The 23,738-nt window shown below is 39.7% G+C and overlaps 1 protein-coding gene across 9 annotated transcripts; it reads right to left on the bottom strand.

Annotated features, from left to right (window-relative positions):
• Positions 1 to 323: 323 nt before the first annotated feature.
• arhgef11 (Rho guanine nucleotide exchange factor (GEF) 11) lies at positions 324 to 22,707 on the bottom strand. 9 transcript variants are annotated; one of them, XM_067524358.1, is made up of 43 exons: positions 21,026 to 22,707; positions 20,556 to 20,588; positions 19,798 to 19,812; positions 19,405 to 19,484; positions 19,206 to 19,310; positions 18,745 to 18,794; positions 18,599 to 18,656; positions 18,301 to 18,497; positions 18,091 to 18,162; positions 17,743 to 17,850; positions 16,555 to 16,603; positions 16,370 to 16,407; positions 16,176 to 16,268; positions 15,726 to 15,794; positions 14,711 to 14,815; positions 14,437 to 14,535; positions 13,129 to 13,171; positions 12,842 to 12,938; positions 11,924 to 12,046; positions 11,337 to 11,360; positions 11,049 to 11,175; positions 10,630 to 10,723; positions 10,211 to 10,240; positions 9,943 to 10,075; positions 9,610 to 9,816; positions 9,378 to 9,425; positions 8,886 to 9,034; positions 8,568 to 8,708; positions 8,384 to 8,460; positions 8,131 to 8,256; positions 7,654 to 7,771; positions 7,390 to 7,538; positions 7,201 to 7,276; positions 6,930 to 7,112; positions 6,651 to 6,732; positions 6,472 to 6,552; positions 6,203 to 6,258; positions 5,955 to 6,107; positions 5,551 to 5,778; positions 5,006 to 5,116; positions 4,515 to 4,822; positions 3,738 to 3,870; positions 324 to 3,648 (listed from the first exon to the last, which is right to left on the bottom strand). In XM_067524358.1, exons 1-43 carry the CDS (start codon positions 21,058 to 21,060, stop codon positions 3,599 to 3,601), a joined length of 4,353 nt encoding a protein of 1,450 aa, XP_067380459.1. In that variant the 5' UTR covers positions 21,061 to 22,707; the 3' UTR covers positions 324 to 3,598. The 9 variants fall into 9 exon arrangements, with proteins under 9 accessions (XP_067380459.1, XP_067380455.1, XP_067380463.1 ...); XM_067524354.1 differs by having other exon boundaries at positions 5,509 to 5,778; XM_067524362.1 differs by lacking the exon at positions 20,556 to 20,588.
• Positions 22,708 to 23,738: the final 1,031 nt, after the last annotated feature.

Below are 23,738 nucleotides of genomic sequence, written 5' to 3' on the forward strand. Positions count from 1 at the left end.
TGGTCCTCACCTGATCCAGGTAATCAGCACAGGGTAGGTTGGAAAACAAGCAGGCCAGTGTCCTGAGGACCACGGTTGGTAAACCCTGACATAAGCAAAACTTGTTCACGTTGCTTTACAAACCAAGTTGAATTTCTATTATCTCAGTATGAAGTGAACTGCTATTTAAAGTGAACTGCTATTTACACAGGTTATGTTACCATTATGAATACAAGTGTTTTTTCAGTCATGTGAGACAAATTTTTTTTAGGCATTAGGCAACTGACCAGCTCACCTGACAATTCTCCACAAATACAAAGGCCAAAGACTCACAATCCACACCCTTCTTTCTTTATCCAGTTTCTGTTTAATCTCACAAAACACATGACTGAGACATGAGCTCCTTTTTTCCTTCTGTGCAGCTAAACAATCTCACCGATTTTAAAAACAAAGAGAAAAAAATAATTTATACATCCTTTTTGAAATCATATCTACAAAAATAAAATCAAATACAAGGGCTAAGGCTTTACAGAAAAAAATAACATATAAAACAAGTGGGTCTGATTTCCCTATATTACATGTGTGAACAAATATTTTTTTATAAAAAAAAAGACAAAATTAAAAGACAATGAGATGATAGTTAGACTTGTGTATGCATACAGTAGTTTGCACCGTGCAGGGAAGTTTTATTTGTGCAACACTTTAAAATTAAAAAAAAAAGGGGGGGGGGGAGAATCAGTTGTGGCCACATTATAGCCTCAACTTTTTATTTTTTCCCAATGTACAAGTTAAATGTATAAAAAAGCCATTGAAGGAAACTTCAAAGAAACTGAAGTGTAGAGGTAGAAACTGGAGATGAAAAATGCTATATTTAGAAGCAGGAGCAAAGAAGAAGGGATGCATAGAAACACTTAACGGTGAAGAAGATTGTGCTTTTGATTTCACCTGTTTAGACAAATCAATAAAATCAGACACCCCCTACTGCCAAGAACCAATATTGCAACCGATGTACATGTTCATTGATTGTTGTGAAAACACTTTCTTTCCATTGCCAATCTTCAGTTTCCTGATATGTGATCAGCAGCCAAAATGTAAAAAACCCAAACAAAACTTCGTTCCCTTACACCTTATGGAAAATTATTTCACTTGGTAGAACATTTTTGTTTTTACATTTTCAGCAAATTCTAAAAGTCAATCCTGATCTTTCAGACTGTTAATAAAGAGGGAAAACCTTCTGCCAAGCAGTGAAACATCATCTAAATAGAAGATTCAGGGACTGATGATAGTGTAAATAGCTCCGGGTTCGGGTCAGTGTGGTAGTGTGTTGTCAGTTCTGAAGCTGGGTAACTCACTAAAGTCATGTGAAATTCTGCCCAGTCTGATTAGTGAAATAAAGAGACTAAAAACAAATCATTTTTTTTACAGGTGCAAGTAAATCTCATTAAGGAGTCCTTCTCTTGTAGCGGTTTATATACATACTTTCTGTTTAGTGTGCATTAGACTTGGTTCCACATAAATGTAACTTAAAAAAAAATAATAACTTGGCTTAAATGTCAGTCTTTGCTGGTTACACAGGTCTCAATCAAGATGCACAAAATGTTTCTAAATGTCAAGAACAATAATTACTTCAACTTATAATCCAACTGTAGTTACAAAAAGAATGACGTTTTTGGAAATACCCCTCTTCGACTTCAGGCTGTGTTGGATAAGATCAATACCCGAGACACGTCTGTAGGTTAGGATCAGAGCTGAAGCCTGTGGCCAGTTAGCTTAGCACAAACACTGAAAACAGTTAACCAAGTGCTTCCTGAAGTAACAAAATCCATGTACAGACACTACAAAAGCTCACATATTAACACATTAAATCATTTTTCCCAGTCATTTCAAATATGTTTAACTAAATGAATTGTGTTACTTACTTTGAAAGGCAGGCTGTTTATCGTTGTGGCTAGACTTTATGCTAAGCTAACAAGCTTCTGGATGTAGTTTTATATATCCTGTACAGACAACAAAACAAACTTATTTCTGAAAATGTTGATATATTCCTTTAAATGATGTTTTGCTTCATTTAACAGTGTGGCCATCACAGTTTAGACTTTAACCATGTGCATATTGACTTTGTAAATTTAAACTTCACAAAGCTTTCATTTTCCTCTAAATGAATGCAAGTTGTTCTTTACAGTTGTTACTGATTTCCCTTGGAACGCTACATGAAAGAGTCCTCTCATGCCTTTGGAAGTCAGTTAGAGAGATATGAACACCACTCTTAGGATGACTACTGGATGGGAGGAAGGAAAAGATGCTGGTTCACAGTATTCCCTGTGGCATTTTACATACATACACACACACAAACACACACACAGTACTCTGGAGAGGGCTAAAGGGTGCACAGTCAAATATAAAGTGTAGACAGGCAATGTCAACGGCAATATTTGGCAGCAAATTGATAGAGCAGCAAACAACTTTTCACTTAAAATTCAAGTTTCTACAATCAAATCTGTAGTTGCCCCGTTTCCTTGCACACCGTCAACAATGCCTGTTGTGAACCTAGCTCCCAAAACTCCTTGATCTCCCAAAACCTGCACAACTTTACACGATCGGAAGAGCTTTGTGAATCCGCTGAGCTCGTTATCTATCTATAGCTGAGATGCCGGTATGCCAGCAAAGAAGGCCCAAAAAATTAAAAAACCTAAACAATAAACAATCAAAAAGCATCATGTAATAATGAAGATGTGCTAATGGACAGCCATATTGTAACTTTAAAGAAGACTTAAGGATATAACAAGCTGGCTGGAACTAGTTTTTCCCACAGTGCAGGGATATGAACTGGGATGTCTGTGATGCATAAAACAGTTTAACAATGCTTGGGTGTGTTTGACATTGGTCTCCTTACCCAGTTCAAATAACCTGAATTATATACAGTCCTTCGGCCAAGGTAGCAGGTGAACTCAGTGTAAAGCAACCAGTGGAGAGGGATGGGGGGATAGGACCCCTGTTGGCCATCTTGGCTCAAGCATCAGCCCCTGAATGAAGCACCTCCAGTCCGTGATCTGTCCACAGTAGAGGACGAACACGACAAAGGGATGCATTGTGAGTAAAGTGCTGGGGTAATGGCTCCCTAAGATTTTTCCTGACGTTTCAACACTTTTCTGCTTTGTACCTTCAACCAGCATCAAGCAAGACCTATAACTTATTTTCATCGCAAATATCCAACTTTGGTCTTTATCGCCACTTTCAGTTCTTCCACCTTTTCCCCCCATTTTCCTTTCACAAGCCAACTTGTCTTTTGCCATTTTGTTCCTTCATACTTCTTACTCACTGGACTTGGAGTCCCTCAAGTTCTGGTAACAAGTCAGAGGTTGTGCTGACCTCAGAAATCCTGGTGAGTACATCCCTCTTCCTGCTATCCCAGGAGGGTTTATTAAAAAAAAAAAAAAAAAAAAAAAGGGGTTACAGCCATTCTTAGGTTCTGCTCCCCTGGTTGGTGCATGCAGGAACGATGGGTGAGGGAAGGTGTGGCTAGGTGCACATACATGTGGTTGTGTCTCTATGGCAACGATGAAAACTGAATAACAGTGTACTAAAGGAAATCCACAAGAGCCTTTTGCAAGGAACAAGATCAGAATCCTGTCGACAAAATCTTAGGTTCTGTCGGATTTCCTTCTTTGCCTGGATGGGTTCAAAGACAAAAAACTTTTAGTATGCAAAAGAATTACTGCAACAAAAGCCATTGTTTTGTAAATTCACTGCCTGTTTACCGTCTCCTGAGCCACGATCAAGAGATGGTGTTCTGGAGACAGTAGCCGAGTGACGCTGTTGATCCTCTGACTCCTGATTGACAGAGGGCTCTCTGAGGGCTTTTAAAAGCTTGTGATGGGATTTCTCTATTTCCTGTAAAGCATCAAAGGTGCAAAAAATCCTTTAATATTAATAGTAGATTACAACATCAGCACAGTTGTTCTAGCCAGTGTGAGGTGAAAAGTGAGTCAAAAACAACAATATCTGATCACTGTGCATTTTAAAACATTAAAGAGTGGCTGTTGAAATGAGGCTATAGTAGCAAAGTTTAAAAATAGACTGCATGAAGAGCTTCATCTATGAAGAGGAAAAACTGAAAAATTAAACCCATGACATGCATTATTACCCTTTTACCAACTCGTTTTGCATGTGTTAGAGTCAGGCAACAGTGGGGTCACATGTTATTGCTCATGGGTTCTTTAGCGTATTAAGAAATGTATGCATGATCAACCTCTATTTATCCTTCAAACACTAACAGGCTGCTAAACTAGTTCATGGTTCATATTTTATTGTGTTTCTTAAATAAATAGTTTTCAGCCACACTTGACCAAGAGACACGATCTGACGATGTGTGATGTGTATGGGAACAGAGCTAAATGAGCTAAATGTTTTATGATCACTTTACGGGAAAACCATTTCAAGTTTGAATGTTGTGGGAAGAGTTGATGAGGACCATCTGATCAGCCCCAAACAACAGTCAGGCAGTGCACCTCATTGCCACTTTAACATAAACTCACCTTTAATTTGTGCAGTTTGCTCATCAACCGCTCAATTGTGAGGAAAATCTCATCCACATTTTTGATCACATGAGTCCGGTTACCAGCCTGTGATTGGCCTGTTTCCTCTTCCTGTTCCACTTGCATAGCCGCTGATTGGTCGGCCTCTGGACCACAGGCTGACATTTTCTCCTCCTCTTGTATCTGTGGTGACATCACCTCCTCCAGAGGCTGAGGGAAGTGAGTGGCAGTGGGGGTAGGAGGGTCGTCTGGTTCATCAGTAACGCTCTCTCCCTGGTCTGTTGGCATTACTAGGTAGAAGGTGTTCCCTAAAGAACATACATGTTAGTACGAACCCTAAGTGTGTTGGTGAGTGATTTCAGACGTAAATGTATCCCCACAGACTATATTCTATAAATAAACATGAATAAAAAAAAAAAAAAAAAAAAAAAAAAAAAAAAAACACCTCATAGCTAAAAACTAAACAACTTGACTGATCCAGTCAGCATTACCCTGCTTAGTGGCCTCGCCTCTCGGCTTGGACGATTGGTCTGAGGTGAGGCTAACATCACTGGTGATGTCATCAGGTACAGAAGAAGAAGAAGAAGGACCCGCAACCACAGCTATGCACAGAAGATAGATGTGTGGAAAAGAAAAGTTTGTGGGGGTGTGCAAATAAAAGGAGAGTGAAAAAGAATGAAGGGAAGAGGTTGACAAAGGAGCCAGTGGAGGATGTAGTGTGATGCCAGTTTATAGCAAACACCAAGCAGAGAAAAAGTAAAAAAAAATATATAGGTGTGAGAATTTAAATTAATTGTGCATAGAAAACATGCAAAGGAAGACAGTCATTAAAGTCATCCAGATATTTACTCCAAAAACAGGCAGAAAGCAAATGCATGAATTCACTATCAGCTCAATCAAAACTGATTATTAATCTCAAGTGAGTTTATGCTAGGAAATTTCAGGCTTTGTTTAAACTTTTGAGAATGAAATTAGCTCAGAGTAAACTGCTAACCATGCTGAAGGGTCAAAAACTTCTCTCCATCTGGTCTGTTACCTTTCCTTACAACCTGAACACTGGGTTTTTCAGTGTCTGTTGGTGAAACAAGTTCAGGCTCAGCCTCCCACTCATCCTTGCAGAAGCTATGGACAGTATCCAACGACTCTGGCCGCTGTGTCTCTGTGGACATTTCGTTGACAGTTTCATTGGTTGGAGTGTCATCGGAATCATGGCTCCATCCGTCTTCTTGCAGGTCTTGCAATATGAGCTGTCGTAGTGTTTCAACTGTAGAGGTTAAAAGAAAAACTAAATTGATGATGATCATTAAATTAGGTACAGGAGAAAAATATATATAGATTTTTTAACTTAGCAAACAAAAATATAGAAACACAGATTAAAAAGTGCAATTTCTTTGCGCTGTGAAATACAAAATTGGAAAACATCTAGAGTTTCCGCCTCACCGTCTTGTAAAGCAGCATCTGCCACTCCAACCACTTGTCTTTCACCACAGATGAATGTTTCTGATTGGTCTGTAGGGGTATCGTCACTGAGTGCAATGTCGTTGTTGGAAGAATGAGTCTCCAGGGAATCTGACTGCTCTGTCATTGAGTTGTCTGGAAGGTTTCAAAACACTTAGAGATGTGAGAAACATCTTCAAAAAAATAAATTATTGCTTAAGCTTATAAACATGTGATTATGTGGTTGTTACCTGCATAAACATTACTGCCAGTAGAAACTGGGGATCCACTGCTAAGACTTGGGGAACTATAGAAAATACACACAAACGCACTGTAAATATACACAAGGTATTTTCCGGTTTAAGACTTAAAATCCTTTAAATTTCTGTTACGTTGAAAAATGAATAATAAGACAACAAATATAACAGAACACTGCAAACTTTAATAATTCAAGTAACCTTCTTGCAAAAGCCTCCTTATAAATTCTTTTATTATTCAAGCGTTTTTTAACTTGACTCACGATATAGGTATGGATCCATGATTGATCAAAGTTGATGAACCACAAGCTGATGCAATGGCCTTTTCAAGTAAATCTTTCCAGCTGTGAAACAAACATTAAAAGTCAACATATGCTTCAAATTCACAACAATGCAAAGTAGACACTCCTGAGGTAAATGTCAGCGATTAAAAAGTGCTTACGTGTTCTTCTCCGATAACGTCCCAGCAACAAGTTCATAGATCTGCCTCTCTGTGGTGCTGATGATGTAAAGGGCCTTGTTGTCTAGATAGAAAAAACAACATGTGGACTTTTGATCACAGAAATCATAAAGCAGAACAGTAAGTAATCCCATTATAAAAAAAAACTTGACAGACTCTTCCGAGAGAGAAACAGTAAAAACTCCAAAAAACAGATTAACTTCATATTGGTTGAAAAACAACCACAAATGTCTGCCACTGTAAAAGACACTGGAGGTTTACCTGTAGCTACTGAGCGGACCAGCAGTGAGTCCAGCTTCACTAGAGGACTAAAGGATGTTTTGCTGTCACCGCTGACCCCTCCGCCTCCACCCAGCCAGCGAGATGGGTAGCGCAGCAGCAGCCGGTCGTCTGGGCTCCTCTGAAGAAGGACAAGGCAGTCTGACAACAGCAGTGCTTGAATCTCTGATGGACAGATACAGATACAGGGAAGTGTGAGTTAAAGGTTTTGAAACCAAATTAATGTGAGTTTTTGTATCAAAGGGACACTGACCTATCTGCTTATCTTTGCTAACTTTCCAGGTGAGAGGTCCTTCATGAATCATTCTCTTTGTGGTGAGGTCGAGATTCTGTAAAAGCAAAAACAAAATTTAAATATAAAAGTATGACTAGTTCATTTTCATTATAGTATGAACAAGAAAGTAGGAAGATAACGACAACAAAAACAGAAAAACAAAGTCACCTTGAACTGAGGGGCAGCATCCAGCCTGCGTTGGTACTGACTGAGACTTTGGCGGTGTTCCGTTTCCCTGACAACCTCGTTAACAACCTGCAGTATGCGTCGACAACATGCCTGTGCATGCTGGAGTAATGGGAGGTCTGAAGAACTCGCTAGAGAAAAGACAACAATATCCTCTGAAATCTCAAAAAAATTGATTATGATATAACATTCCAGCAGGTTTTCTTATGTTGATGTTTGAACAGTGCACATCTCCTGATTCCTCACCCTCTGTGTGTTTAATAATGTTGTCTAGCAGCAGCGGGTATTTGGTGAGTCTCTGCATCTCTGACACCAGCATGTCTTTGAGCTGTAGCCTACGACAGTGAGGACTTGCTTCACAGTCCTAAACAAATGTCAGAAACATCAGTGTGTAAAAACCATGTCTAACACACACTTAAAAGACAAGAAAATGATCTGTGAAGAAATAAGCACACAACCTTTTGGCATTATCTTCCCCCTTTTATGGTTATTCATATCCAAATAGATACGTTCATGCAGTACTGACTCCAAATAGAAACAAAAAAGTAGTTCTAAATTACAGCATTTCAAACTCCACGATGACATGAATGAACATTTAATACATAAACAGCATCTACTGCTCATACTACTTGTACAGATAATTGTAGAAGCTATCCTAGTAAAAGTTGAAAAAGGGTTACTCTTAAAGAGTACAGCAGGCTCATGGAGCACGCGTGTGTGTACCTGGATGATGTGAGCAAAGCGTGGGTCTTTGCGTTGTTTGTTCTTAATGAGCTCCAGAGCCTGAGACTGCTGGCTGCAGTGCTGGGCCACCTGCTCCTGAAACTCTTCCCCAGCCGCACCTTCAAACTGACACACACACACACACACACACACGAACCCACTAATGTTGAATTGCTGAATATACTGGATATTAACATGACACAAGGTGATAAAAATAGAAATGCCAGAAGGCGCATATGATTAATAAACTCACCCTGGCGATCATGACGTCCCCTATGTCCTGAACTATGGGAGTTTCCCTTTGCTTCTTCATCGCCTCGCACAGACTTGCTGCATGATAATAACAGACACTTTATTTCAGCCAGATTTGTTCTGCACATTTTTGTTAAAGATTATTTGGATCTGTGAAATCACTTTGGTGAGACACACAGACTGACCATGGAGTTCGTAGACCTGGGGTAGGTTTGGGAAAATGCAGGCCAGCTCATCAGAGTTCAGCACAGACCTCATCTTCTGGAAAAAGACCTGGTCCAGAACCCTTAAGGTCCGTAGGTGGGACACCTCAGTGGTGTAAAGCTCTGAAGATGATGATTAGAGAGAAGCAAATGGAGAAAATAATCACTGTCAAAGGAAATTCATGTTTAAAATGCACTGTCATTTAATTTGTGCCAGTGAAACATAAATATTCTCAAAGCTGTTTTGGCCGTGAGGTTAAATGAAAATTAAAATGTTACAGAATTAGAATTAATTCATACCATATATGACAGCCTGTCTGTCCATCTCCCTCTGACTAAGTGTGGCAAGGAGATTAGGAGCAACAGTTTCCTTCCAGTTCAGACCCTCGCACACCTCCTCCTCCAGTGGGGCTGCATCCGGTAACAAAACCAATGGTGAGTCCACACTCCTACAGAGTCACACCCACCAACACATGTGGAGGAGGCGGATACAAATGGTCATGTGGTGACAGTGGTGGAGAAGTGGTGCACGCATATACATGAAGTGACAAGCACAAAAAGAAAAACAATTATTAATTTACAATTATTTATGCGCCTGTATTGTCAGATCTGATTTTGTATAGTAACCGAAAACTACTACAAAACAAAAAAAACAAGATGTTCAACTAACATTACTGAGACACTGCAATACCTTTGAACGTGACTATATTAACTTCCAATAATATTGCATGTAGAAAATACTTCTACCATGTATTATGAAAAATCATCTATGGGGACAACATGTGGACTCACCTGCGTCTAGACCGGGGGGTGTATGGGGGTGTAGGGTTCTCTAGAGACCTGAGTTTAAGAGAGAGTGGAGAAAGACATGGCATGAGGTTTCAGGGGGATTGTATGTGTTTGAGTTTTCTGGGATGTTTATTCTTTATTAAAGGGGCTGTTCAGAGTCCTAGAAAAAAAATAATAACTGGAAAAAAATTATCCCTGCGTTATTACTGAGCCATCTCACAAAGCAAAGCTTTACCGTGCAGAGCTGCTAGATGCAGATGATGAGGCACTTTGTTGCGAGAGCCTGAGACCTGGGCCCTCACGTTCTTCTCCACAGTCCTCCATGTCCACATCACTACGAGAGCGAGGGACAGACTCTGTTCCCGAGGAAGCACCTCGACGTCGCCCTTCTCCCTGAGCCTTCAACGACTCGCTGCGTGACAGACGGACTGACAACGTAGGGCTGGTAGAGAGAAGGTACAGCATTTTACTAAATCGCTAAAATGTAATCAATCAGTGGTAAAATGTTGTCAAGCAGACATATACTACAGGTCATGACAGAAGAGGTTAAGTAGCACTTCAAAGCCACCTGTCCATGCTTTCTTCTCCCAGGCTGGTGGACGAGAGTCTTTGGGGGTCGGCAGCATCACCTCCCTCCTCTCTTGTTGTCTCTGTGTGATTCTCAAACTGCTGAATAATGTTCCTCACACTCCCAGGACGAACTGCATGCACAGGGATTACTTCATTGTACATTATGATAAAATAGTACAGACTTTCAAGCAAAAAGAGTTGATGTGTATAAAATGAAGTGGAACACAAGCGATCTTAACAGAAATGCAGTGACAAAAAATAAATACCTTCAGTGGGTGACAATGGGACATGGAATGCTACAAAATCAAAATGAACCAAAAAGAAACAATGAAATCAGAAAAACATGACAATGAAATTCCATAAAACAAACAAACAAAAATAAAACTGCAGCAACAATAAATAACCAACCAAAGGACAAAAAAAAAAAAAAAAATATAATAATAATAATAATTATATATATATATATATATATATATATATATATATATATATATATATATATATATATATATATATATATATATATATATATTCGAGAGATAATAATAACCTTTCATAGATCACACAGTAATTTCAATTTAAACACTCATTTATGCATTTATGTGCATTAGCATTTTCCTGTGGCATTATTTACTTTTTCATTTTGCTCCTCACTTCTAAGCATGAGGTGTGTGTTTGCATTTACTTGACTGGGATGTTGTCCGGGGTTTGCCAATGTACTTCAGGATGGGATTTCTCTTTTTATCCTCCCCATCTTTCTCTTTCTTGTTACCACTCAGCTGTGAAGAGAACAACATAAACATAAAGTCAAGTCATATAACTGATGAACTGAATAAAATTTTTTTCTTATTTAATGACCTCATAACTCCACCAATACGAAGGACAGGGGAGCAATTTATCAAACACCTTTTCAAAAAGCAAAACATAAGCACATTTACAACATGCCCTTGTATATTCACAACGTAATTTGCAGAAATGCAGTGACAACATGAAAGCAGAAAATAATACTGGCAGAGAGTAACGTTTTACAGCAATAAACAGCATTTCATTAGCTTACTTTTTTTTTTTTTAAACAGACCTTAGAAGGGCAGTTGCCAATCTCACCTTTTTCGTCTTTAAAAAAGTGAGCCACTTCTCCTTCTCTGTGCTCAGACCAGGGAAAACCTTTGAGTCTCTTAACTTGATACCAGAATGACGCAAGTACAGGAGCACTGCTGATGCCAGAGGAGAACTGAGGGAGAGGAGACAGAATATGGTGTGGGAGAAATGTGTGTAGAAGAGATTGATAAAAATGGCAAATGAAAAGTGTGGAGCATAAGTAATCAAATCACTATGGCAGGTGTTGCTGTTAAATTATATTTTACTCTAACAGATAAGAGCTTTTTTTCTTACCTTCTGTCCTCTTCGTGCTTTGACCTGGAGTGGAAACAAAAACAGTTTAATTCCCGTAAGTTAAATCCAGTTCATTTAGGTGCAATACTGGTGTAGGAAACAGACGGTAGTGTCACAGTCATGTGATGTGAATCAGCCTGTGTGTGTATAAAGTCAAAGGCGTAAATGTCATGTGGTTTCCAGTTATGATAATGACCTTTGTTATGATAGCCTGAGAGAGCGTCTTCTGTTGCTTTGTAACTGTTTTATTGGGCCCCTAAAGACTGACCCTGTCGCTTGTTATATCATTATTTACTTCATGATTAGAGCCAGAAACCATGGCGGAGGAGATGTTAGCACTGCTGCCTCGCTGCTAGGTAATGGGCTTAAGCACAACATCCAGCTTTTCCGTGTTGACTTGTGTGGTTTCCTCCCGGTACTCCAGTTTCCTCCCACAGTCCAAAGACATGCAGTTAGGTTAATTGGTTACTCTAAATTGGCCACAGGTGTGAATGTGAGTGTGACTGTATGTCTGGCTTGTCTTTTGAAACAGGGGATGTAATAGTTAAGAGACATGATGGATCAGCAGCATTACGTCACAGACTCACAGTATCTCCCAGAGGGCTGTAGCCTGTCTGTCCACCACCTGTTTCTCTTTCATTGGGTCTCCATCGAGGAGCTGCAGGTCTCCTTCTCCAAATAGTGAACCGAGACCCATCATCTGCTTGTTCCTATAAAATCACAGACCACACAAGCCAAACACGTTAATTCTTCTTTTAAATCTGGCCTGCCTATATGAGCCAACCAGGGTTTCCTGTTTTTTTGTTTACGTTGTGTATTTTAAGGTTAATTGGATTTGGAGGTACACGTTTAGGCTAGTGATGATGTCATTAGTGACATCATATGGCTTTGATGATTGCCTTTGTAGTTTGCCTTTGTGATTTGCCTTTGTAATTTGCCTTTTAAGTTTGTTGCCTAGTTGTCAAGGAAAAACGCTTAGAAATGGTTTTGTTACAAGCGAGTTCAGTTCAGCTCAGCTGTTGAAAGGAGCAGATGTTGACTACAAGAGAGACGGTACTTGGAACAAAGGAACTGACTACAAGGTGGTAGTGACTGTGCAACAAGGTAGAAGTGAAAGGGTCAGTATGTAGCTGTGGAGGTAAACTGTTTCTTACAGGATTCTGTGGGTTTAGCAATTCTTTGAGAAACTTGTTTGTGAATGTGTTTGTGAGATTACTGTTTAGAAACTTGTATGTACAATTGGTCTGTTATCGGCTAAGTTGGGAAGCAAATACAATAAATTTTCAATGTTCGTCATACAACAATCTCCACACTGAAGTACTTATTAGACCATCAGATACGAGTAAGATCGCCTCTACACTGCCTAAAAAAAATTTGTCAAGTAGAAAAAACTTAATGGCAGACAAGCCCTAACTTTCTCTAAATAACCTTCAGTAATGATGTTTATAAAGGTAATACCAGAGCAAAAACATAAATTAAATTAAAAAAAATGAAAAGTTAAGTACCTGTAGTCCTGTATCTGATCTTGGATGTCTGGCAATACCTGCTGCTGCAGCTCAGACAGAGGTCCTCTTATGTCCTCCTGGGCATGGAGTCGACTTTCTGAAGGGATGAAGGATGAAGATGTGACCAGTTCTCAAGCCAAAATAAACTTTGGCCACACGGCTCAACTTTAAAATACATCAGTAACATGATATCCAGTGGTCTGATTACGTTATTAATCAGACAACCGGTGGTGATTACATTATTTCATTACAGCCATTAATATGGAAATCAGAAACTTTTGTCTTACCTATATCTGTGAGATACTCGTCTCGCACCTTGATTTTCAGGGGCTACAAGAAAAGAAAAATTACTTTTTTCATGTTTCAGACATTGGTATTGAAATTTGTTACAGTGCACACTTTTAGGTATAAGATTATTTGAAGCACGTCACTTTGTGTCTTAGGATACATAGAAATTAAAGTTAAAAAGCTTTAACACAAAAATATTGGTTTACAAATTACATAAACTGTAAATGTTCATTTTAACATGGGGAAAAAAAATACTAGAACTGAAAAGATTCATTTAAATTAAAAACAAAAAACAAAACAGCAGGCTGTTTATAGTAGTTTGTCCTGTTGTCCAGGAGAGGGCGCTTTTAAAAACAGCTCGACTGTTTGCATGTCTTTAGGCACATTGGGCCAAGAATTAACCCTTATACTGGAACTAAAATTAATGGTAATAACATGTCATTTCAACTCTGATACCAGCTTTTATCTTCCATAATTAAAATAAATATTAGAAAATGTTAAGAACACAGGCAAGAGATAAATTAATAAGGGAAGGTTTGCTGAAATAAAGGTCTGCCTGTTCTCCCCTGGGAGACATAGGCACAGACCTGGTGGTGCTCTCAAAAGCCTGGGCTATAGAGCTTCTGCGATCACTGCAGTCTCAGCTGGCACAGCAGAACTCACAGTGCTGAGATCGGTTTCAAATGTATAAATCTGGATGAACCAACAATATCTAAAAAACGAAATCAGGACTTTTTCGCATAAAAAAAAACAAAAACAAAACCTAATAATTTATGCTGCTTTTAGTTAAGTGTTCGGCCGATCAGCCATAAACATATGAACATGGTTCTTTGCAGCTGAGAAAGTACCTACTCTAACGTGGGAGCTAAAAGGTTTCTCAATACAGCTGTCTAGGAAAGTTTATCATTTCTGTCATCCATAGTTCAAAGAGCTTTAAAAATGTTTCTCAAGTCCAAGAGCAACTACTTATCTATTAATCTAAGGTAATGGCTAAAAATGGTGCCGATGAGTAAAATACCATATACTGTAAGATGATGTGACCACAGATGGATCAACTATAATGGATTATCTTAAACTGCGAATTGCAGCCCACACCAAAGTTCATCCATTATCTGTAGCCACTTATCCTAGGCCTGGAGCCTAGACGAACAGGTCAACAGTCTATCTCAGGGCTGTAGTTCAAGTTCACTTCAAGTGAATTACGTGATAGCTGACCTGAAATTTGTACAATCTAGACTTTTTGAAAACAACCTTATAAGATTAAAAAAAAGGAAAGAGTATAAAAATTAAGGGAGGTTGATACACACAGCATCTGGTTCCAGGAAATGAGAGCAGATCTGAGGGGCAAGTGCACGGGCTTCTTTAGGACTGGAGCTCAAGTAAGCCTCCACTGACAGGTAGAACAACTGTTGTGGACAGACACAAAAATGAATGCAATCATGAAAACCCAGATACACACATGGAGTTATACACAAGACTGATTACCAATAATGTTGCTTCAATAACATACAGGAACTATTTTTGTATTTACTAAAGAAAAGGTAATACTACATTTTAATTTCCAATCTAACACAGACACACCAGAGGGTTGGGGTCCAGAAGCTGGGTGAAGACATATCTCATGACCACCATCATGTGTGCAGGTCTCGACTTCAACAACTCAATATCCTGAAATGGACCGTCCATCTAAGAGAAAGAGAAAATTTATAAATAATAGGAACTGAAGCTCAGAACAGTAAAAACAAGTAAGACAGCTAAACCTCATAGCACCATATCATCCCAGTAGACCACTTCGCTCTCAGAATGCAGGCCTACTTGTGGTTCCCAGAATTTCCAAAAGTAGAATGGGAAGTAGAGCCTTTAGCTATCAAGCTCCTCTCTTGTGGAACCAGCTCCCAGTTCAGATTCGGGAAGCAGACACCCTCTCTACTTTTAAGTCTAGGCTTAAAACCTTCCTTTTTAATAAAGCATATAGTTAGTTATAGTTATGCTGCCATAGGCTTAGACTGCTGGGTGACCCACCCCCCAATGCACTGAGCTCCTTTCCTCCTCTTGACCTCTCTCCTCTCCTCTCATCCCGCAATTGTCACCACTGTATGTCATTAACTCTGTGTGTTCTCTCCCGTAGTTGTCTTTGTCCTCCTCTGTCCCCTTCTCTCTGTCCCTTTCTGCAGGTGTCCCCCGGCTTTGAAGCTGTGTGTCTTCCAGCGTGAAGCTACTGGTCCTACCAATCTGCCCGATGTTTTGTTGTTGCTTTTTGTTGCTCTGTTCTTTTCTCTCTCCCCTTTCCACTCACCCCAACCGGTCGAGGCAGATGGCCGTCCACCCTGAGCCTGGTTCTGCTGGAGGTTTCTTCCGTTAAAGGGAGTTTTTCCTCTCCACTGTTGCCTATGGCTTGCTCCAGGGGGAATTGTTGGGTTCTCTTTATATATCTTTATAATCTTGACTTTATTCTGTAAAGTGCCCTGAGATGACTTTGTTGTGAATTGGCGCTATATAAATAAAGTTGAATTGAATTGAATTGAATTAAAAAAAGAAAAATATCAGCGTGTCCAGTGTATTCACTGTTGTCCAGTGAATACAAACCACCTCTTACCTCATTAAATGCATAGCTGTCATAGTCTTCATCCTCTTCCTCTGGGCCAATGATTTGAGGCTTCCCACCCTTTGGACACAGACACAAACACAAATTTTAATATTCAAAGCTGGTCCAAACACATCTGCTATTTTCCTTCACACTTCATATGCAGTGATTAGCACGAAAGAGGTGGATCATGTCATTTTTCTCAGTGTCACAGATATGTCACATTCAGTTATGCATGACAGGAACAGAGAAACGGGAGGAGGAAAGAACAATGTAGCATCTCCAAATAGGCAGATCATTTTGTCCAAGCAAATTAAAAAATATAAAATCAGTAGACATGCTGAGATTCCCTGCGGTTTTTATATCCACATGGAAGACTAGTAATGTAAACATTTTTAGAAAGTATAATGTGTAATTTCTTCTCTTCCTGACAGTAAAGTAAATGCATGTGCTCCATCTCACCAATTCAGGCAGGGTGTGTGTGTCTGAGCTCTGTCGTCGGTGAAGAGGGATCCTGAAGGAGAATGAGGGGGAGGAGTGGGGACTCTCAAAGGCCTGGTGAGGAGGAGGAGGGAGGACGAAGGGGGGCGGGTTGAGTGGGACTGTCACATACACAAAACACTCAGTTAATATAATGACAAAACTGTACAGCTTACCTCCACGTCTCCTTCGGTTGAGTCCACAGATAGTCGCGCTGCAAAAATCACAAAGCAGCTTTAAACCACCTACACTGTGACAACTGGTTACATTTTCTGTGTAAATACATCCATTTTGACATTTTGACAAAGCCCTTTGACTAAGAATGTAAAAAATTGTTATAGCACTGAGAATTAAGACAAACCTTCTCCTGCCATGACATAGTTAGTGACAGGTTCTGACCGCGTTCCCTCCTGAAGAACAAAAACAAAAAAAGACTCAGCTCATTCACTCTGCAGTGGCTTTGAAAAGAATCTATGCAAGTAATCAATGTCACCATTAATGGAGGATTCATTGATTTTTAGGCCAATGTAAAAGGTATTAAACACAAAACACAACAGTAAATTAACACATCACCTGACACTGTGTAAACCACATTACAGGACACTGCAGACAAAACATCAAATTACTTTGTTAGTCCTTAATGCAAGAGGAGAATAAGTAAAGGTAAGAAGATGGATAATAAAAGATCTCAGATGTTTTTCGGTCATTTTCTAAATGAACTGTCTTGTCTACTATCATCACAGAATGCTGAAACTGAATCTTCTCCAATCTGGTCTGGTTAGTTGTCGGCCTACAGCCTGTATTTGTCCTTGTATACCTAAGTTTTGGATCAAAAACATATACTTCAGACAGACCACTGGGTAGGTGATGTTTTCCTTCATTTTGAAAACCAAGACCTTTATAAATATTGTCGATACTCTTTGTCTCTGTGATTCAAGCTTAAGTGTTTGGTTTGTGCAGTTCACTGACCACAGTAATTGGCAGACGGTTCCTTACTTGAGGTACCAACAGGTGCAGAGATTCAGTACCTGCAGATTTCGCCTGTGATTTGGTGGTTATTCATAGTAAAATACACTACTTCTTAGTGAGTCTCTACATGTTTAGCCATCTGTAAAAACGTTAATATCTCAGAGTCTCCAGACAAAGTGGAGTTGCCTTGATTTGCTAATAGTTTCTGCTCACATTAATGCAAACCACTCTTTAAATGTTTCTACGCAGATACTATGTAAGGAGCCTGCTGTAGTAACTGAGTGCAGTTGAGAAAGAAAGAAAACAAGTGGACTGTTAGGGGTAAATCGCTGTACCAAGTTGTGACCAATTTGCCTTGAAAATACACAAAAACCAGTAACAATCCTGTTTGAACAGATTTGTGTTAAAATGTACCGAGTAAAAATAAAATGTTTTCAAATATAAATAAACATTTAATATAAATACAGATACCTGTAATTTCCACTAAAGTACAGAAACAAAGTATTTGTACTTCATTACTTCCCAACTGTCAGTAAGTATAAACGGTGTGTGAATGAGAGGAAGAGCCCGATCTCCTCACCAGATCTTGCTGAATCTTGACCCTGACTTGGTGAGCTCTCCTCTTGGCACTTTCAATCCGCTCTTCCAGTGACTGTGATGGATTCCTCAAACGCTCCTCCATTAAGTCCTGTAAATAGATCAGGTCTAGTGATCAACAGCAGATTTTAGCTACAAAGACTGATCATCTTCATAAGCTAATGTTCAGTACTGCAGTACATAATCATACAGCCACCGTCATCTATACAATTTTTGTCACCCACTATTTTCTTTGCACCTACATAATGACACAGTTAAATATATGAGTTTCATGCACTTTTCAATATACTGCAATACAGTAGCTCATTTGTTACCATGGACATGTGTGTACCTGCAGTTCAGCCTCTTCCTGCTCCAGCATTTTCCTGAGTATCTGAGAGGCATGTTTCTGTACTTCTGGGTCCTAAAAACAACAGAAACTAAATCAACATGATGCTGCGCAGCAAATTATGTGCAATATTTTTACTTGGTTTGAAGGACAGTCAGTTTTTAAACTTGCTTTAAGCTGATGAACTATGTGATATCAATATAGTTTGCTCACCTGTAGTGGTTTGGGTCCAGTTATTCTTTGGGAAGGGGTGCTCAGTCCAGAGGGAGGGGGGGGAGGTGGAGGAGGTGGGGCCTCCCCAGCAACAGATGTTCTTTGATTAGATGTGAGATCAGTGGGGAGGGGCTCTAATGGTACTGAGGTGGCTGATGGGGGTGGTCCTTGTAGTGTCATAGCTACATATGGTCCAGCTACAGGACAATGCAGAAAGATGACAAAATGGGTTAAAAAAAACAAAACTTCCAAAACACGTGGATGAAACAATTCAATTACACAATAAAACATAACTCACATTTTATGAGCTTTACAACCTCCTGATGGGACATGGACGACACCAGTGATCCATTAACCTGAGAGAGATAAAGATGGATGACAAAGAAGCTTTGCAAAAAACATAATTTGTCTGATAAAATGTCTCTAACTGAAAGCAGTAAAAACCTTTATGATTCTGTCGCCTTCTTGGACCCCGGCCTTGACCGCTGCACCACCTGTATGGATAAAAAGGGCATACGGAGAACTTAATGGATATTCGTCTACATTATCTACATCATATGCTGCATGGAAAATTATTTTCAGAATACGGGACTATCATGTAGTTCTACAGATGGCAACTAAATCAATAAAATCTGTAGCTGTGTGAATTAAGACAACTAATATATGTTTTAACTTAGGTATGGCTTTCTACAGTTTACATGATCAAATTTGTCATGATGTCATAAACGAAAGGAAAAGCAAACACCTGAGTAGGGCAGAAAAACCAATGGGCCTCTTCAAGGCAAGTAAACAAGTGTTCAAAAGTCTTTTATGTTCTCTCACCTTAAATGTAACCCGATCCATCGTGAGACAAAAAACATTATGATTATGATAACATTCACATTTGAATTGCACATGTGTTTCACCTGGTCGGACATTCTGAACTAGCTTTATTCTCTCTCCACACACAGTGAAGCCAAAGCCCAGTTGGTCCTTCTGCACAACCACACATCTCTGAACAAGACCAGGACCTGAGTGACAAGAACAGAGGAGGGTGTAAAGCGTGACTGGGGAGTGTGAAAGAAATATTAAAACTGAGCGGTAAACAGTCACAATTAATCGTACTCTCAACTGAGACATCAGCTGTCGACTCCCTCTGTTGTGAGGATTTGCGCTCTGAGTCCCCGATGGTCAAACTGCTGAGCCTGGGTTTGAGGAATAGGAGAGAAGCTTAGTACATAACAAGAGCGAAAGAGGTCAGCTCAAATATGCTCTGGAAGGCCCGAGAGGAGAGATTTGAAGGGAAAAATGCAGAGGTGGAGGGTCATTGAAGGAGAGAATAAAAAGTAATAGAACGTGCTAAGGAGAAAGAAATTAAACTTACAGGGACAATGAGAGATGGAAGGATTGGGGTCATTGGGAAATGATTCAAGAGAGGCATGCGATCAGTTGTGGGAAGAAGCGAAACATGTGAATAGCATTAGAAGCAACAAGAAAGCGATGAACATGGAAACTCACCAAGCAGCAAAAGGGCTGAAAGCAAAGCGTGACAGGAGGAAAAACAGGGAAAAGGACAAAGGACAGAGAGAAAGGTAATTCAGTAGAACAATTTTGAAAGAAATGGACACAGAGAAACTGACCAAAGCTTTCACTGTGCCCTTTACTCACTAAGAAGGGCCCTAGCTTCTAAAAAGACATTAAGTATGTTTGATGTTAAGAGACACAGTATAAACACTGAAGTGGTTTGGTGTTTTTTTCAGAACTTCGATGATCAGTTGGCTTAAAGGAACCAAACACAAAAAAAACACAACACTAGAACATAATTAAATGAGACGGGCCGTTTTTAATCCATACAGACCGGTTTATTGTGGTTAACATGCAGAGAAAGTGAACTGATTTATCTCTAGTCAATTAGTGGATGAGGAAGAAAGAACATGATTGAATGACTTCGTATGGATTGTCAGGTACATGGATTTCAGGGATTTATTGTGTTTAGACTAAGAAGGAAATTCTAATTCTTCCCCTTAGATGCTGGTATAGTGAGATGGATTTAAATGTTAGTGGGAAAGCCGATCATGAAGAAGATCACCACATAGATCAAACCAACATGAAAGGACAGCTCTACGCCAAGTGAGAAATAAAGTTAGTTTAACTGAGTGTTGGGGCATTTCTGGTAAGACTTGTATGGATGGATATGAATTGTGGCACAGATAAATGCATTGTTGTGAGTACAGTTTTTTGCAGGTAGCATTATTCCACAACCTGACAGCTCTCACCTGAACAGGTGGGCGTTTTTCTGATTGACTGTCCTGCCGTCACATGACGCACACAGACAGCAGTGGGAAGTAATGGGGACATGCACATGAACACAAAAAGGGGGAAAAAAAGGTGACAGTAGGAGAAAAGGGAAAGACACAATCAAGATAAAGACACATCAGACACAAGGATCACAGAAACACGAGTGGGGCTACGTGGTCAATGTGGTGATGAACTACAGGGCTTCAGCAGACACAAAACAGGCTTTGTTCCTTGGTTTTTCTAAGTCTGCTACTTTTGTCTCCAGACGGTAGTTTTATCACCTCAAAGTGAGCCTGTGTGACTAGTTTTTCCAGTGGCCAGACTGGACAACAATCTGATGACAAGATAAGAACATGCTGATCTGACAGCACTACATTTCCAACATTGTAATGAGATGTGCTCTTACCGAGGGAACCTGTCTGGGTATTAATGCATATGAAGCTTATACCTGTCCAGTGTGGAGGTGGGCTGGCGTAGACTCATGTCTGTAGCCTTGTAACACTCCTCTGCTTCCTGGTGGCGTGCGAGATCAGCACTGTCACTGGGCTTCCTTCATCGTCTTCATCATTCCCATCGTCACCTTTTTCTCTTCAGTTTTCAGTCCAGACAATAGGGCTCTCTGTTGTTGTTGTTTTTTTTTTTGGATCAGAATAATATGCGGCTGGAAACCTTGTTCAGATCAGACATAGTGATCTTCATATTTCCATCCACATACGTGGTTTCAGTTACACGTCAGTAGGACTATAAAAGAAAGTGCGGATAACACACTCAGAGCTGACGTATCTCCTTAGAATCCTGTTTACTAGTGGTTCACAACTGAAACTAAAACAAAGGCTGTTACTGGCTCCATGCAGTGGTTCAGCTGTAGTGGAACATACATAAAAGGCAGACTGCTTCCTCCATCCAGAATTCATCAATCATGAATGAGTGGCTGATATGTCTCACCGTGCTCAGGGAAGTCAACAACACCCATTCCTTTTAGGGTCTGCCTAAAGCTGATTATTTGATGATCAACGCTCAAAGTAGCTGCTTCAACGTGCATATCTGCCCAGGTGACAGCACAGTTATGGCCTCGACTGATGTTTGGTGAAAACCTGCAGTGAATTGCAAAGCAAAGCCTTGCATAGAGCCAGACTTGTTTACATGTGGACCTTTTAACAACGGTGCCAACCCAATTACCCCCCACACGCTAAGCACTAGCTTAGTGTGCTCGTTCACGACTTTCCATACAGATATTATATAAATTGATGTGTATGTGACCGGGCAAAGCAAAATTACCTCACACAGAAAATGACGTACCTTTGTTTCCTGGGTAATAAATGAATTTTACGCCCCTTTCACACGCGTTTAACTTACTGGAATTGTCAGGAATTCACATTCTAGCACAGTGTAAACAAGCCCAGATGGCACCGCTGGCTTTGCATTTGCGTTATTCACCAACTAGCCAGCTTGCTAATTAGCAGGTTGTGCAGGATTAGCCAGCCATGCCCTTGGGCTTACAAAAATGAACGCACCCTGCTTCTCGCGTTGAATTTGACTTGCCTAATTAGCTAACGAAGGAATGATGAGGGACATTCGAAGAGGCGTATTTTATCCAGCTATGGTTAGCTGGCCGATGTTAGCTCCACGGATGGGTCAGGCTCAACCCACGGCATGGCGTAGTTCTCGGACCGACCGAAGGCGCTGTGTCTTCGGCTTTCAGTACCAGCACGAGTCGGTTCTCTATTGCTAGCTAACTAAGCAGCTATAGCTGCAAGGTGAATGGCCAGCATGAGTTCAACCGCCTGTGAACGGATACGAAAGTAGAAGAGATAGCGGAGGACAAGAAAAGTCCGGCTGAATATATCCAATAGTCCAGTTTTTGGGCAAATCCACGCACTAAAGCTGCAGGTTAGCCAGCTAGCTAACCGCTAGGCAGTTCGATTCCAGTAACATTAGAGCTCCACCTCGGGTTTCTTCTTAAAAGTACGTCTGGGATTGCTACTCTTTAATGTAATGTCTGTCAGGATTGAATTATACTATTAAATATACTGCATATATTTGTTGCCTTCTTTAGTTCCAGGTTTTGATGTTCCCTGCTGTGCTGTTTTCCCTGTTGCCTGCCTGGCTGCTACCAAAGATCATAGGTGCAAACACGAGCACAGCCGCGCCCTCGTGTGGATGGACGCTGCTACTACAGACAGTTTACCCACAGCTGTGCAACACGAACCACACAGTGAAAAGATGCTTTATCATAATAATAATAATAATAATAATAATAATCATTTCCATGATTTACATGAGCTCAGAATGTGGTGGACAGATTTGTTTCCCATTTATTTGCATTTATTTATGTAGTATGACAAATACAGTCGTGCAAAAGTTCCACTTTATTTTAAAATGACAAGAAGAGTGAAAAAGATTTGTTTCATTAACATAAATTTTAATGCACAAATATTAATACAAATGTTTCTTCATCAGAAATTCGTTAAATTAATCAATAATTAATATAATTCATTTACTTTTATTTTGTAATAGCTAGTTGTGTGTTAAATATTATGTTGATGAAGACATTTTTGTTTTATTCTTTTTGCCATTTAAAAAGGAGGAGAAGGAGGAGATTTTGCAGCTAGCCTATACAAATTTCAAAAAACAATACAGTAAACTGATATCTTCTTCAAACAATAATTCAATTTAGTTTTGACAACACCAAAAACATGTTTTAAAGTCTACGCCTTATCAGATTTTGTCAGTGGTAAAACAAAACACTCGTAAAATAATATTTAGCATTATTTGTGTTTTTTTTTCTCACAGTGCAGTACATATTATCATAACATCAGTTAAGAAAATAAAAAGAAACAGAATTCAATGTTAGATATTGAACATTGTAACGTTTACTTAGGACATGGTTTTGGCTTTAGGCTAAAAATTCTCATTCATTCTAAAACTTCAATGTAGCTTCTTCAGATCCCAATCCTATGATTTACAAATGCAATGCAGAGACACTGATATTTGACATGTGTGTTGTGCCTATACCTAAATAACATATTTAATAAAGGCCTTGATCACACTCTGTCAACTGGCAGACAGTTGCTGTAAGTTTTGACAACTGTCAACGGGAACATTTGGTTCAAGCCTCTCACCACGTTGTTTTGGAATTGGGGCTTCTACATTTGCAGTTT

The sequence above is a fragment of the Channa argus genome, chromosome 12, assembly GCF_033026475.1.
Source record: "Channa argus isolate prfri chromosome 12, Channa argus male v1.0, whole genome shotgun sequence".
NCBI lineage: Eukaryota > Metazoa > Chordata > Actinopteri > Anabantiformes > Channidae > Channa > Channa argus.